Source organism: Mizuhopecten yessoensis, unplaced genomic scaffold (genome assembly GCF_002113885.1).
Source record: "Mizuhopecten yessoensis strain PY_sf001 unplaced genomic scaffold, ASM211388v2 scaffold11185, whole genome shotgun sequence".
Lineage (NCBI taxonomy): Eukaryota > Metazoa > Mollusca > Bivalvia > Pectinida > Pectinidae > Mizuhopecten > Mizuhopecten yessoensis.
In genome coordinates, this window is record NW_018408922.1 from 1,480,971 (window position 1) to 1,497,240 (window position 16,270).

Below are 16,270 nucleotides of genomic sequence, written 5' to 3' on the forward strand. Positions count from 1 at the left end.
GTTACGTATACATAGTACTTTGTGTTAGATAGGGTCAGAGGTTACATATAAATAGTACTATGTGTTAGATAGCTGGGCCAGAGGTTACGTATGTATTGTACTATGTGTTAGATAGGGCCAGAGGTTACATATACATAGTATTATGTGTTAGATAGCTGGGCCAGAGGTAATGTGGACACAATGAATGTACTTTCATCGTAATTGATAAAGATCTATTGCATCTCTTGACTTGCTAAACGACTTCATATTTCACTTATGAAGTAGTATTAACAATAAACTATCTAATAGCAGAAGAAGCGTGCAATATTTGACAAGAAATAGCGTCATTTTTAAGGGGCTGATTGGGACATGCGTGACAGTATGTAAATCATCGAATCCTTTACAACAAGCAAGAAAATAAGATTTAATTCATTTTTATTTAATATCTTTTACACTTTTCACACTCGGAGTGTGGTATCAACGGAAAGTTTACAACTTTTACTATAAAAGGAAAATATGAAATGTCAGTTTTATCCTGCTGATCAGAATAAAGAACGAAAGTTAGCAGCACTGTACCTTTAAGATCTACTAATTAAAGGAATGGACATATCACTTCACTGACACTAGTAACAAGGTATGGGCAATGTTAGCCATTCATTGCTGACTTTAAACGCTGTTTTAATAGCAGCCAGAGCACTTTTACTATCATTCTTTGAATATATTGTAATAAACTTAACATATTCAGTATCAAATGAAGCATGTTTTATGCATATGCTTCAAAATTATGATATATCAAATCTACATTAATTTTAACTTCAAAGTCTTACCTATTCTTTAATTACCACTTCTTATATCATAGAATCAATTTAACGTAATTTAATCTAATTAGGAAGTTTTATGTATCTGTGTTTCATTGTTACTCATGTTTATTGAGAAGAACTCTGGTCTAATATATTGAGAATTAAGTCCATTTTTTCCCACAGTTTAAAGAACAAACAAGCAGTCAATATAAAGAATGATAATTAACAGAATGTCACTCCCACCAACGATACTTAAGATCCAACTAGATTACTCTTGTACAGTAAAACCTCTCTATCAAGATCGCCCAGAACACTTGATCAAACTTTAAATCCTAGCTAACATCATGCACATAAAAATATTTTTCCTATTCCTGACCATTTATAACAGAACTGTCCAGGATAAGAAACGGGTGTTGAAAATTTCTATCTTGCACCCGAATTCATGTGCATGACATCACAATGACATGACATCATGAAATCGGGATCATTATGAAGCCGCGACGAGGAAACTATGATGCTCTTTTGTTGTTCCCAAGCTAACCCTGGTTATTGGAGTAATGAGAGAAAAACACTCTTTCATGCCATGCAGGGTAGTAGGTTACGGAAATTCCACCCGAGGAGTTTTTAAATTGGTACAAAACCCCTGGGCATGAAAGAGTCTTACTCTATTACATCCACCACAGGTTACTGGATACAACTGTAAGATTTCTCGCATCTTATACCCAATCTTATACCTTATCTTATATTTTATCTTATACCCAATCTTATACCTTATCTTATACTTTATCTTATACCTTATCTTATACCCAATCTTATACCTATCTTATACCTTATCTTATACTTTATCTTATACCCAATCTTATACCTTATCTTATACTTTATCTTATACCCATTCTTATACCCAATCTTATACCTTATCTTGTAAAATAGAACATCTCTTTTTAACGACCAATATGGGACTGTACTAAAGGTATTTTGCCCTCATCTGGTAGCGTAAAACATCTCTTTTTAATTACCAAAAGGACTGGACTAAATTTAAGGTAATGTGTCCCCTGTATCTTGCATAATAAAACCCTTCCATTGTGACCATCAACAGGCCTGAAACTTGTATTTCCTTTATATTGACAGTAAAATCTCTGTATGATATAACCACTGATTGGAACTGGATCAAATGTAAGTTCCCCTTATCTTGTAGAGTAAAACCTGTATATTGCGACTTTCAAGGAGACTGGATCACAGTAACATCTCTGTTTAAGATTGCAAAGGCACTACATCACAATGGCCTTAACAGCTAGGTGGTCTCAATAACGAGGTCATTCTAACAACCAGCTGAAAAACCATAAAATTTAACTGACCATGCAGCCCCAAGTGACCCCTTTACCAGAAATATAACTTGGCAACAGCCTTCAAATCTGTAACTGTACTAACTGACCCATGTGACCTAGATTATAACTTTTGTGCCATATATAGATCTACCACCCCCTTTTTCTACCAGTGGGCATTTGTGCTAAACCAAAAACCCCAAGAACACTCCAAAAATACTTCAGGTATTAATGAGGTCTCATTTTTACTTTTATTTCTAGTTTTATTTCAAAAACAAATCTATCTTAAGCTGAACTTTCACACCAATGACCTACATTTCAAATAAAATTAATTTTGACCTAATTTAAATTGATTTTTTTTGTGTCAATGCTTGACAGCAGTGACCTATATTTCAAATAAAAAAATTAATTTTGATCTAATTTAAATTGAATGATTTTGTGTCAATAGTTGAAAGCAATGACCTATATTTCAAATAAAAAATAATTTTGACCTGATTTAAATTGAATGTTTTTGTGTCAATAGTTGACAGCAGTGACCTATATTTCAAATAAAAAAATAATTTTGACCTAATTTAAATTTAACATTTTTGAGTCAATATTTTGAGAATAATCTCTTAAAGCTAAGCTGTTTATAGTGAAATCACTATTTATTTTAGAAGAGTCATTTTAGATCAAAAGAAATTTATCAGTGTAATGAGTACAAAGTGACCTAGCTTGCTCGTTAAACTGAACAATTTTGTAGATACAGACAATCAATTACTCACCTGTGAAAGGCCGAGGTATATAGAAACTGTCTCGGATATGTATAGGAATCGCCCATCACTTGCCAGAGCAAACGCAAACCCATCCAGTGACTGGAAAATATGATGACAAAAATAAATTAATATCACATATCAGAGGTAACTATTTATAAATTTCTTCAAAATTGTTATTTCTTAGATGTCTGCATTGTTACAAAAACCATTGTATTCAAACTGTCTGCATATGATCAAGTACCTTTTATTTTGTGACAACCTGCAAATACATTATGCATAGCATTCTTAATAAGCGGCTATATTATACTTATGAAAGACGTTTTTTAAAGACACCATTTCATTTTAAAAGTTTGTAAGATGAATCTGTTTCTGTCAAGCATTTGATTCGGAGTCAATTTATATAGATATATATATAATACCTTTACAAATTATGATGTAGTAATCTAATATAATTATTGACATTAAGATCTCTGTTTCTCTATCATCTTAATATGTTGATGATTTTGATACTGAAATTTGGAAATATAAACATATTAAAAGAAGCTGCCGAGCTTTTTACCCAGGGTCCTGCAAAAATTTCCAACTTTTAACATTTTTGTTAATTCAGCTTTGTAAAAGAGCCTATGACTACAAAGTTATAATTCAGAATCAATAAGAAGACACAGACAACTTAAAACCCCAAAATAAGCTTTATGATAAAAGTTTAAATCTGCATACATAGAACACTGTTGACTGGTCGCAGATCTGACAAGTATTTTCAAATTTCAAATTTTAACAGTTCTGGCCAATTTTACATAAATATTCAAAAATCTTCGACAAATCAATTTCATAGAACATATTGTTTTTATATTTGGCACATCATAATATTTGTCCTGAATCTGTCTAAAATCAGTATATATAATACAACACTTCTTATTCAGGATAGGATATATGCAGTTAAAACAGGGTATAAAAGGCCAGCTCAAAGCTTTGGGTCCAGTTTAAGTTACCTACACACTGTTATAAAATATTTTATTCACTCCACTCCGTACTCTCATTGTACCAGTATCAAAACCATTCCTTAACTTGCATATGTTACAGATTTTTTTCTTTCTAGTCCCATTTATTTCCTCATTAAAATTAAACTTACGCAATGAACAGAAATTATTTCAGAAGAACAGTCTTTAAAAATAAAGCAGGCACCCAGAAAACTGGAAGCAGACCTGTCTGAAATGAATGGCAGGTGTATATGCAATTAACAACAGGTATATGTTTCATCCATGCTTCATTGCTAGTCCACCTGATTGTAGAAAGCCTGGTACATTTACAGAGAGGAAACAGATGGACTTTTTCTAAACCAAGAAAACTTCTTTTTTCTTTCTAAAAATGACAGAAGTTCTTATAATGGCGCTGAAATAAAACCAGCAAATTTAATGGTTTGTTTTGCAGCATATGGGGTACATTAAAATTCAAAAGCAGAAACATATCATTTCATGTTTGACGTAATTGCATTCTTAACAGAAATGTCCAGAAAATCAATGCAACCTTGAGTCGGTCTGTCTCGTAGGAGAATTAGTGTCTGCTCGCTCTGACAATCAAACTGTCCGGATTCGTGACCCCCTGGTGTCTATCCTCTGTTACAATAAACTTGTGAAATAATTACGATAATATCATTGGCTCTAAAACCTTTGATTTCTTTAATACCCTTTTAGTAGGTTTAATAATCTTTTATGTACTGTTCAGTTAATTTATTATTAGTTAAATGATGCAAGTCCTTTCAATTTGAAAGTACTTAACATTTTGCTCCTTCATGTTGCCAAATTGTCTTGCTTAATATATTTTTCATAACATTGCACTTGGAATTTTTGTCGAAATTTTTACGCAAAAGGATATTAATATTCAAGTCAAAATATCTTTAGAAACAGAGGACAAAAGTACACAATAGGAAATGATCAATATAGTCTTGTGATACTGTGACCATGCTGTTCTGTCTAATCGTCTAGATTAAACTTTACACAAAACCTTCACTGGCCAGCTTGAGGCAGGGCAACGCAAGGCGGGAGAGAAATCTGAATTTAACTATCTATGAGAGGGTTAAATTCACATCTTGCCTCTGACTTAGTTAATGATCGTGTGGGGGGGGAGTGGGGGGGATCTCTAGTTCATTCTAGTGCATCCAAGGCGAGCACTAGCTTTATATAATGTATAATGCTCTACATCAAATGTAGCTGCATGCTCTCAATTCAATACAAATTACACTATTTTAAGAGGTTGTTTTAGTAGTTTTTGGTAATTCTAATTAAGATAAAATTCTTTACACAATTTTTACATAATGACTGCAAACAAAAATAAAAGTGCAAGAAGAAAGTAGCAGAAAGTTTAAGAATAAATGTGGATGTTAAAATGCACTGCCTTTTAGATGTGCACATTAGAATCGTACATGTAGGTTAGACGATGAGAGGTAGGGGAGAAAGAGGTGTTGACCTCATGTCCCAGGTATTAACCTTCCATTACAGGGTCCACCAACAAGTCATTAACTGTGCGAGACAATACTGTTAGGCAGGGAATAAAGGGACAATTCCCTGTGCTGTTACACAGGATCAAAGTGGCATTACAAAGGGATAAAACAGATCAACAACTTGATACCCTCCCAGGAAATGAGAAGCACCCACCACCACCAACAAACAGGCCACTCTGGGGGATATGTCCATGGCAATATCTGGTTACAGGAGCATTGTTACTCCCCACACTGGGGCATATGTCGAAGGCAATGTCTGGTTACAGGAGCAAGCTGTCACAGACAATTCTGGGGGACAGACCACTCTAGGGTTTATGTCCATGACAATGTCTGGTTATCCCACTCTGGGGAATATGTCTATGATAATGTCTGGTTACAGGAGCTTTGTTACTTCCCACTATGGGGGATATGTCTATGACAATGGCTGGTTACAGGAGCATTGTTACTCCCCACTCTGGGGGATATGTCCATGGCAATGTCTGGTTACAGGAGCAAGCTGTCACAGACAATTCTGGGGGACAGACCACTCTGGGGGATATGTCAACGGCAATGTCTGGTTACAGGAGCATTGTTACAGACCACTATGGGGGATATGTCCACGACAATGTCTGGTTACAGGAGCATTGTTACTCCACACTCTGGGGGATATGTCCATGAAAATGTCTGGTTACAGGAGCATTGTAACAGACCACTCTAAAGAATATGTTAATGACAATGTCTGGTTACAGGAGCATTGTTACAGACCACTCTGGGGGATTTGTTCATGAAAATGTCTGGTTACAGGAGCATTGTTACTCCACACTCTGGGGGATATGTCCATGAAAATGTCTGGTTACAGGAGCATTGTTACAGACCACTATGGGGGATATGTCCACGACAATGTCTGGTTACAGGAGCATTGTTACAGACCACTCTGGGGGATTTGTTCATGAAAATGTCTCGTTACAGGAGCATTGTAACAGACCACTCTGAGGGATATGTCAATGACAATGTACAGTTACAGAAGTATAGTTCTGGCCATTCAGAGGGACATGTCCATGGCAATGTCTGGTTACATGAGCTTTGTTACAGACCATTCTGGGGGATATGTCCGCGGCAATGTCTGGTTACAGGAGCTTTGTTACTTCCCACTCTGGGGGATATGTCCATGACAATGACTGATTACAGGAGCATTGTTACTTCCCACTCTGGGGGATATGTTTATAACAATGGGTGGTTACAGGGACTTTGTTACTCATGACTCTAAGGTATATGTTCATGACTATGTCTGATTACAGGAGTACTCTCACAAGCTTCCCGACATTACATGACCATGAATATCTTGGAAGGGTATTTTGAATATTATTCATGGAGTTGGTAAATAACAATTGTATACAGGCTCATTCAGAAATACTTGTTAATGTTTACTTATGATGCCTTGATGACTAGTAAGATATGGACTCTGTCATCTTCATCATACAAATAACTTAAGTAAAGCATATGTACGCCAAGGGCCATTTCTGAATCGAGATGATGGGGCTGAAAGATTTTTGCGCTTCTATGACAAGGTATTAAAACATAGGCAAATCAAATTGATTTGTAGATTTCATCATCATTTCATTCATTAATAATACTGAATGTATAACCTTATAGCATTGGAAAATGAACATAGTCAAATGTCATTGTCATATTGTACATATTTTATACCTTGGTGTACATAAACTTGACTGGCACTAATCTGATGAAGGTGACAGACTACACATCGTACCAGACACAGAAACATTCATATATAAACATTTCACTGCTTGTGCTAAATGAACCTGTATACAATACGTCAGAGGAATGTGTCCATGACAGTATCTCGTTACAGGAACATAACTGTGTATTTGTTTGGCCGAATCAGGTTTTAATCCTCAATAAATAAAGTTTATTATTATAATAAAAATAGCTTGAAACCAATTTAAACCAACATCATGAACTAAATCAATGAACTGTTGTTTTTTCTCTCTAACAGAATTAGAAATGATAACTGAAGCCTTGCAGTCTACACTGAGATTGCCTGGGCCTCTCTAATTCCCTGTTGTGTGTAGTAGGCCCGCGTAATTATAGTTCTATACACCCCCATAACCTGTCATGATCCGTCATAAATCTATATCAAATTAGCACCAGACAATAACTCTATTATTTCAATTCCTGAAGGGTTTTTTCTACAGACTTTCAAAAGCATCACCTTGGCATTTTGACCTTGACTGACTAGCCATTACTTGACCTTGAGCATGACCTTATATTTGACCTCTGGTTGACCTTAAGTCAATTGTCCCTGAAATGTTACCAGTGGGAACATATTCTTAAATAACTCAATTATTTTGAATGTGATATTGATTGTAAAACGTCCTAATTTGATTTCTGAATGATTTCATCACCACAAATTGTATCAATAATCAAATTTAGAGTCGATGGTGGAACAAACATTTTATATAGAGTGATAAACATATAACATAATTACTTACATAAGATAAACAGCTTTCTCAAACTACTGTGGTTAAAATTTTCACAGCTTTATAAAAAGTTAAATATTTCTGCTTAAAACCCATGTAAATCATATTATTATTCATGAAAGTTTAAGTTAAGTGGTAAATTTGTAAAGTTTAAGAAATTAAACAAACATATATTTCAGCTTGTATAAAATAATGTATAGTTTAATTTCCATTTCCATTCGAGATTGCTTTTTTTTTGGCAAACTGCAGTAAGAATGATCAGAATATCCAGGTAACGAGCATAACATGCCTTTATCAGGATTCACATACCTGTAAAATATGGGTGCCTTGATGAGATTCAAACACGTCGAGGGCTAGATTGGCGATATTGCGTCGACGGCTGTGCCCTGTAACCAAACATTGCTCTTTAGTATTCATACATTTATTTCATAAAGCTTTTAACAACCCGAAAATTTATAATTGCAACAATGAGTAAAAGCTGTTTGGCAAATTAACATCAAAATAATATTTCTAAAGAAAATTTTCTATCATTGTGTCCATTTTGAAACTTGGTTTCTGAAATGTCAAATTTCAAATCATTTATAATTTATTCAATAGAAATAATTCAAAAATACAAGACGAGGTATACAACCGCTTGTTATAAAATACAAGACGAGGTATACAACCGCTTGTTATAAAATGTAAGACAAGGTATACAACCACTTGTTATAAAGTACAAGACGAGGTATACAACCGCTTGTTATAAAATACAAGAAGAGGCCGGTATACAACCGCTTGTTATAAAATACAAGAAAAGGTCGGTATACAACCGCTTGTTATAAATTTGAAATATCAAATGACAATTTCCTCTTTCTTATTTTTAAAGTTTCCTGTATTTTCTCATTTTGAATAACAGAATATAGACAATTCGATTAACATTAAAAAATATAAATATTCAAATGATATATGTTATGTAAAAGAAGAGTATGGTATGAGCTGAACATTAATGTAAGCTCATTGAAGGCCATGCACAGATTTTGTTCACCTTTGAGCTTTAGTCTACGTCTTGGTACATGTCTAATATGAATGTTGACCACGTTTCATCAGAATCCGGTCATCTTCGATTTAGTTATTGTGTTAAAACCATGCACTTACCAATCCTTGCCGTAAGACTTCGTATAAAGTATATGGTTTGCAAGTTTCATCAAAATTGAATAATATTTAAGCAAGTTATCATTGTGGAAACAAAAGTATGGACGGACGGATATTATGGACAGACACTCCCAATACCATAGAAATTGATGAATAGAATGACCTAAAGCTTTCATTTTCATCTTAATGAATGTTTTAAGATACATATGGTATGTCTAATGGTTCGGAACCAGCTGACAATCAAACCATGATGATAACACAAAATAGTCCTTTGGCTTCATTTGCACAAAAATTCATTATCAGAATGAAAAAAATCTCACTTTTAAGCATTTATGTTTAATTGTACAGCATCTTATTTCCAGATGTTTCAAGATATTACGATGCATAGCAAAGGACAAGATACATAAGTGTGATTATAACGATAATAAGTCTTGACCCGATAGCAAGCCGAGTCTGTAAAATGGTCCTGTTATCAGACGGAGGTGGTTGCGGAGGCTGAAGAGATCCCCATACAGAAGCAGTGAGGGAGGTCCCTCGCTCCTCCCCAATGCTTATATTACACTTTCCCATTTTATCCATTACCTTTAATCAGCGGGAGATACAACGCATCAGATCTGCCGCTGTCTGTCAAAACTGGTCAGGGAAACCAACAGTTGAAAGAATGCCAAATGAAGGCGATATAGAAACGGGGTCAGATACAAAAAGAAAGGGTCAGCAGAGATGAAGGAGCTGAAGGGATCTCCTTGCAGTACCCCCTCACCCAAATGTCACGCTTCATTTAAGTCTGCAGTGTATCGGATAGCACTGGGCAAATAAATCAGCACTGATCTGCCAGGCGAACACAGAGAAAAAAGGCCCACATCTCTTGAATAATCAGCCAAAAAATTCAAAAACTCCCCGTCAAGGACTTCGCTGGAGAGGTTTTGTTTAATGGTAGAACCACTTTGACCAAGGGGTTTTGCATTAAAGTGGGTGGGAAATTTGATAGCAGAGGGCCTACACCTGCACCTTGTGTGAGCTATCATTTGCCATGCTTGGGGTAACCGGAGCCTGATACACAGAACTGTTTAAGGGATATTTGCAGTAAATATGATTAAGACTATCTCTTAGACATTGTCAACATTCTTGTTACAGTGACTGCAGCTGTAAAATGCAGGATTGGAAACCTCGGTGTTGCTCCGGAGACTCGCCCAGAATCTCGCCGAGGATCCACAGACCCACCACACAGCTGGAAACAATTCCAAGAAATACAAAACAAACATTTTTTCCCTCCTGCCATCTCGATATTTAACAAAGGAAAATGTTTTGGGGCAATGACAATTTATATAGCAATGTGGTCAAAAATTGGTATGAATGAATAGGATTAACGGAAGAATGCTCTCGCAACATAACTAAACCAATCAGAACAGATTGGACTCGTTATAACTTTCACTCCTGTTCTATTTTAACACCAACAATAATGTAGATGACCTAGAGGCATCGGAACTTTGATAACTGTCTCAATCTGGCCTGTATGAAACTGATGTTGTTTCCAGCCCTTTTTAAACATATTCCGGCAACACAAACAGCAAGATCATTGAAGACCAGTCGACCATAAAAAGCTAAATGCAATGACGAAACCATGACAACCAGTTGGCCGACACATCACCAGACTTTTACCTGAGCTCCAGGAACTGAATCACAGGCAAACACAGACGCCTGATTTACTATACCTGAATCCTTGACCTCACTAGTCCAGACTTGAGTCAAAGTGTCTACTTATGACCAGGAGAAGCCTCCCACAGCAGCTGTGGCTAGTTATAATTAAGACACTCGATACATTATACCCCTATAGCTAACAGACAAATACTGTTTCAAAATCGAATACACTTACAACTGCTACAGTCCTGGCCAAACACAAATGACCTACACTGGATAATTTCCTTAGAATGTGACAATGCACCAAAATTATATTGGACAAATGACAAAATTGTTTGTTTATTAATGAGAATTCTATAATTATACAGATCAAAGTCTGCTTGTGATCTGACAAGAGTCCCATCCAATTCCTTTTACCACAGTGGAACCTTGTTTACATGGACTCCGATACATCTGGAACTTATATTGTTTAACAGACATATAACCTAAACAATTTATATATCATTCACCCTGAAAAAAAATACATCTTTATTCCTTATCTAAACTGATTTTAAAATCTAGAATTGATGATTATTACTATAAAGATAGTTTTTGTAACTAAAATGTCATGTGGAATATAAAATACGACATCTCATTCAAATGCCTATAGCTATTACATTGTCATTGTCAATACAGTTTAATCAGTGCAGCAAAAATTTATAAATAAAGGGGAAATTATCCTACCTTTAAAGTATCAGAAAATCTGTGATTTAACCATCTTGAAGTGTCTTAAATGTCAATGTCTGATTTTTATCCTGATATCACACTTGAATATTGCATACCACACTAGAATATTTCAATCAATCACAATCATTATATGAGTTTAATATCACTTATTACATATGACCTGGGCATATTAAATACTCAATATTTGCATGATAATATGTAATTATTGACTCAATATTGGTGTGACATGAGGATTTATCTACCAGTGACAGGTAATATTACCCTGGGGCCTTTCTGAGGTTTACAAAACCGCAAGTCAAGGGTGATAAATTTTCATGTCACCCTAATATAGGTTTAATAATGTTTTCTTTCTGAGGTTTATAAAACTGCAAGTCGAGGGTGCCAAATTTTTATGTCACCCTAACATAGGTTTAATGAACTTTTATCACATTGATCATACAAACATTTCGAGGCCAAATTTAAGGACTTTTCAATTAATATTTACCGTGAATATATGCGTAAAAAGATATTTAATTTGTTTGTGTACAGTGCCAATAATTGTTGTAATTGAAGACTTGTCTGAATTGTTCGTCTTTGAAAGTTTCCACACAGAATGTTGTAAGAGGTGTTAGTGTCAAGCAAAGTAAAATAAAGTAAACTATTGATGGATTAGGATGCAAGAGCAATAAATAATGATTATGTGTGGGCAATATAGCAATTCTGGGTGGGCCTTATATAAAATGACTCTGTGTGGGTGATATAATGATTATGTGTGGGCAATATAGCAATTCTGGGTGGGCCTTATATAAATGACTCTGTGTGGGTGATATAATAATTATGTGTGGGCAATATAGCAATTCTGGGTGGGCCTTATATAAATGACTCTGTGTGGGTGATATAATAATTATGTGTGGGCAATATAGCAATTCTGGGTGGGCCTTATATAAATGACTCTGCATGGGTGATATACTGATTCTGAGTGGGCAATATATCCACTCTTGGTGGCCCTCATATATAATGACTCTCTGTGGGCAATAAAGCAACTCTTGGTGGGCCTCATATATAACGACTCTGAGTGGGCAATATAGCCACTCTTGGTGGGCCTTATTTATAATGACTCTGAGTGGGCAATATAGCAACTCTTGGTGGGCCTTATATCTAATGACTCTGTGTGGGCAATATATCAACTCTTAGTGGGCCTAATATCTGATGACTCTGTGTGGGCAATATAGCAACTCTTGGTGGTCCTTGAATATATAATGACTCTGTGTGGGCAATATAGCAACTCTTGGTGGGCCTTATTTATAATGACTCTGTGTGGGCAATATAGCCACTCTTGGTGGGCCTAATATCTGATGATTCTGTGTGGGCAATATAGCAACTCTTGGTGGGCCTTATATCTAATGACTCTGTGTGTGGGCAATAAAGTAATTATTGGTGGGTCTTATATATAATGACTGTGTAGGCAATATAGTAACTCTTGGTGGGCCTTATATCTGATGACTCTGTGTGGGCAATATAGCCACTCTTGGTGGGCCTTATTTATAATGGCTCTGTGTGGGCAATATAGCCACTCTTGGTGGGCCTAATATCTAATGACTCTGTGTGGGCAATATATCAACTCTTAGTGGGCCTAATATCTGATGACTCTGTGTGGGCAATATAGCAACTCTTGGTGGTCCTTATATCTAATGACTCTGTGTGTGGGCAATAAAGTAATTATTGGTGGGGCTTATATATAATGACTGTGTAGGCAATATAGTAACTCTTGGTGGGCCTTATACCTGATGACTCTGTGTGGGCAATATAGCCACTGTTGGTGGGCCTAATATCTGATGATTCTGTGTGGGCAATATAGCCACTCTTGGTGTGCCTTATATCTAATGACACTGTGTGGGCAAAATAGCACCTCTTGGTGGGCCTTATATCTAATGACTCTGTGTGGGCAAAATAGCAACTCTTGGTGGGCCTTATTTCTAATGACTCTGTGTGGGCAATATAGCAACTCTTGGGGGGCCTTATATCTAATGACACTGTGTGGGCAAAATAGCAACTCTTGGTGGGCCTTATTTATAATGACTCTGTGTAGGCAATAAACTAAAACTGAGTGAGCAATATAACAATTGTGGATGGGCCTTATATATAATTATTATACTGGTCCTGAGCAGGCAATATAGCAATTCTGTGTGGGCAATATAACAATTGTGGGTGGGCCTTCTATATAATGACTGTGTGGGCAATATAACAATTCTAGGTGGGCCTTATATGTAATAATTGCACAATATAAAACTTCTGAGTGGGCAAGAAAACAATTCCAAGTTGGCATGTATGTAACAATTCAGGATGGACAATATCATGGTTCTGAGTGGACTATATGATGAATATTTACCAAAAGAATTATTCCAATTTCTACAGGAGACAACTATAACTTTCATATCAAAATATCATTTGATGTAATACTAACAAATCAAAATGAGGCACCTTATCAAGGTGGATAATACATAGAGGATCTTACATGAATTTTCATTTCATAAATTTCATTTGAAATGAAAACGAGCGTAAGATCCTTTTTATCACATAATCAAGATTTGTGGCATTTATTTGTGTAAAACGACAATTTTCATGCCACCTTGAAATGTAAAAAGACGCCATTTTGACACCAGTGCGTAAGTCTGTGACGTCATGTACTTGTCCTAGACGTGACATCACAATTGAAACAAATGAAACTTACAACCAATCACAGGGCTGATAGGTCATATTAGATGGGTTAATACACACAAAAATATGACATGGGTATATTCACTGGATAACACAGTACATTATGTGATAAAATTGTATACATACCTTTGAGAGATTTGGCGTGAGCAGCATTCTGAGCCCAGGGCGGGTCACCATGTGACGAGAAGTCCTGGATTTTGAGATAGCTTATAGACAACCGAATGATGGAGGCTTTGTCCAGCTGGCTAGTAATGGCTGGCGGAAGGGGTAAAAGCTTGGCTAGCTCGTAGAACTCATAATTCTCTTTACCCCGCCTTGACCGAGCAGCATCACGCGACTTCTCCTTCCTGAGTTCCAGGATACTGAAAAACATGAACAACCAACTTTTCTTGGAAGATATACCAAACGGACACTTCTTTGGTGTGTGCCCTTCAATATAGTGTTAAAAATAGAAAACAGCTCAACCTCAGGCTAAAGTCACCACTTGTCAGGGACAATTTTGGCCTCAAATACAAGGCTTAACATAACTTTCAAAATCATCAACCACATTAAGTTATTATTTATACATTTTATTCAGAATTTTATAAGGACTTTTCTATCATTGGTGACTTTCAGATTAGATTGAGACTTTATAACATGCACATATGAATTCATTATGAAATAAATGCAATTGAATGAATGTAAATGTCTCACAAATTAACTAACAGGTGCGTCACATCTAGACTTTCCTTTTTTACTGGGTTATCATTTTGTTGACATATGCAGCTGTCAATGGCTATTTCATTGTCAATCAAGTTGTACAATATAGTCCAGGCTTGATATTACTTAAACATAACTTTGATTGTAATACATTTAAACAATAAACATGTTTGTGAACAAATTGAGATAATGACTCTACAATATCTGGTTAGATTGTTTTTTGGTGGGTTTTTTTTTAGGGTTAACATCCTCACAACATACAGGGCCATATGAGGACAGCTAAGGACCAAGGGGAACCTACATATAAAATTTGAGAAAGATCCCTCTGATACTTCTTGAGAAATAGCGATAACAAACTTTCACTATCAAAATCCAAGATGGCTGCTTGTCGGCCATGTTGTTTATCTGATCAGTCTCAAAAATTGCCCTGCACAGCTATAGACCAAGGGGAGCCTACATATAAAATTTGAGAAAGATCCCTCTGGTACTACTTGAGAAATAGCGATAACAAGAATTGTTTAGGGCGGACCACGGACCACGGACCACGAACGCAGGGTGCTTTGAATAGCCCACCATCAGATGATGGTGGGCTAAAAAGATGGGACATCTGGTAAAAAAAAATGAATGTTTTTTGTATGTGCATGCCCTATTTACCAGTATTTTTGAGATATTCATAGATTTCTTTTTAAATAATAATTTGAAGAACAAGGAATTTGTCAATCAGAAGAAAGAATTCTTGAAATTATTTTCTGCACAAGACGTACTGCACCTATATAGACAAAGATTGCAGTATTATCTTGCATGACAAAGTCCTATCAATCTTTCTTCCCCAGATATAGGTCAGTCAGCAACAACACAAATACTAGCACGGTTTCAAATGAGTATATTTCTGATTTTTATAAAATGAGCTTCAAGTGATAAAGTTTCATAAAAATCACAGATGGAAGGATGACATAAATGAGGGATTCTTTTCATCATATTATTTACCTAACTTTATGAGTTAATAAATTGTGTCACAAAGTTAGGTAGAATGAATAAGACAAATGCCACCATTTCTTCAGTTCACCTTGATTCATCTCGCTGTTACTTGCGGTATCACAAAGTGGGTTATATATTGCACATGGTCATACTAAAATGAATCATAGCCAAATCATACGATAAAACATCACACTTGCATATGACCAAAGTAAACCACAGGCTCAATCCAAAAAATTTCAATCTGTAAAAACACATATTTTCATGTGATAGTTCCTGTCATACTGCCAATTGTGACAGTGATGACAAAACAATCACATGTTTTAACCACTGAATGTTGTGTGCGTGTTAATATTTAGTATATATTTACCATATCTATCTTGCAAGTAAGCCCAGGAGCTAAAATACACAATCACAGACTCAAAGTATAGGGTAGGCTTATTACAGTACAAAGAAATGGTATTTGTTGGCATTTTAACTGAGCTTATTACCAGACATGGGTTTATTACCAGACATGGGTTTATTACCAGACATGGGTTTATTACCAAACATAGGTTTATTACCAGATGTGGGT

The 16,270-nt window shown here is 35.7% G+C and overlaps 1 protein-coding gene across 4 annotated transcripts in view; it reads right to left on the minus strand.

The window, feature by feature from the left end:
• Positions 1-16,270, minus strand: part of LOC110440544 (protein trachealess-like) — a 130,918-nt gene that overhangs the window by 31,303 nt on the left and 83,345 nt on the right. For 2 of the 4 annotated variants that reach the window (XM_021483678.1, XM_021483681.1), the window contains exons 3-5: positions 14,149-14,369; positions 8,140-8,216; positions 2,866-2,955 (exon numbers count right to left, since the gene is read on the minus strand). In XM_021483678.1, coding sequence (XP_021339353.1) covers positions 2,866-2,955; positions 8,140-8,216; positions 14,149-14,369 — 388 coding nt within the window. Of the gene's footprint in view, positions 1-2,865; positions 2,956-8,139; positions 8,217-14,148; positions 14,385-16,270 lie in introns of all 4 variants that reach the window. The other 2 variants (XM_021483677.1, XM_021483680.1) reach the window with 1 other exon arrangement.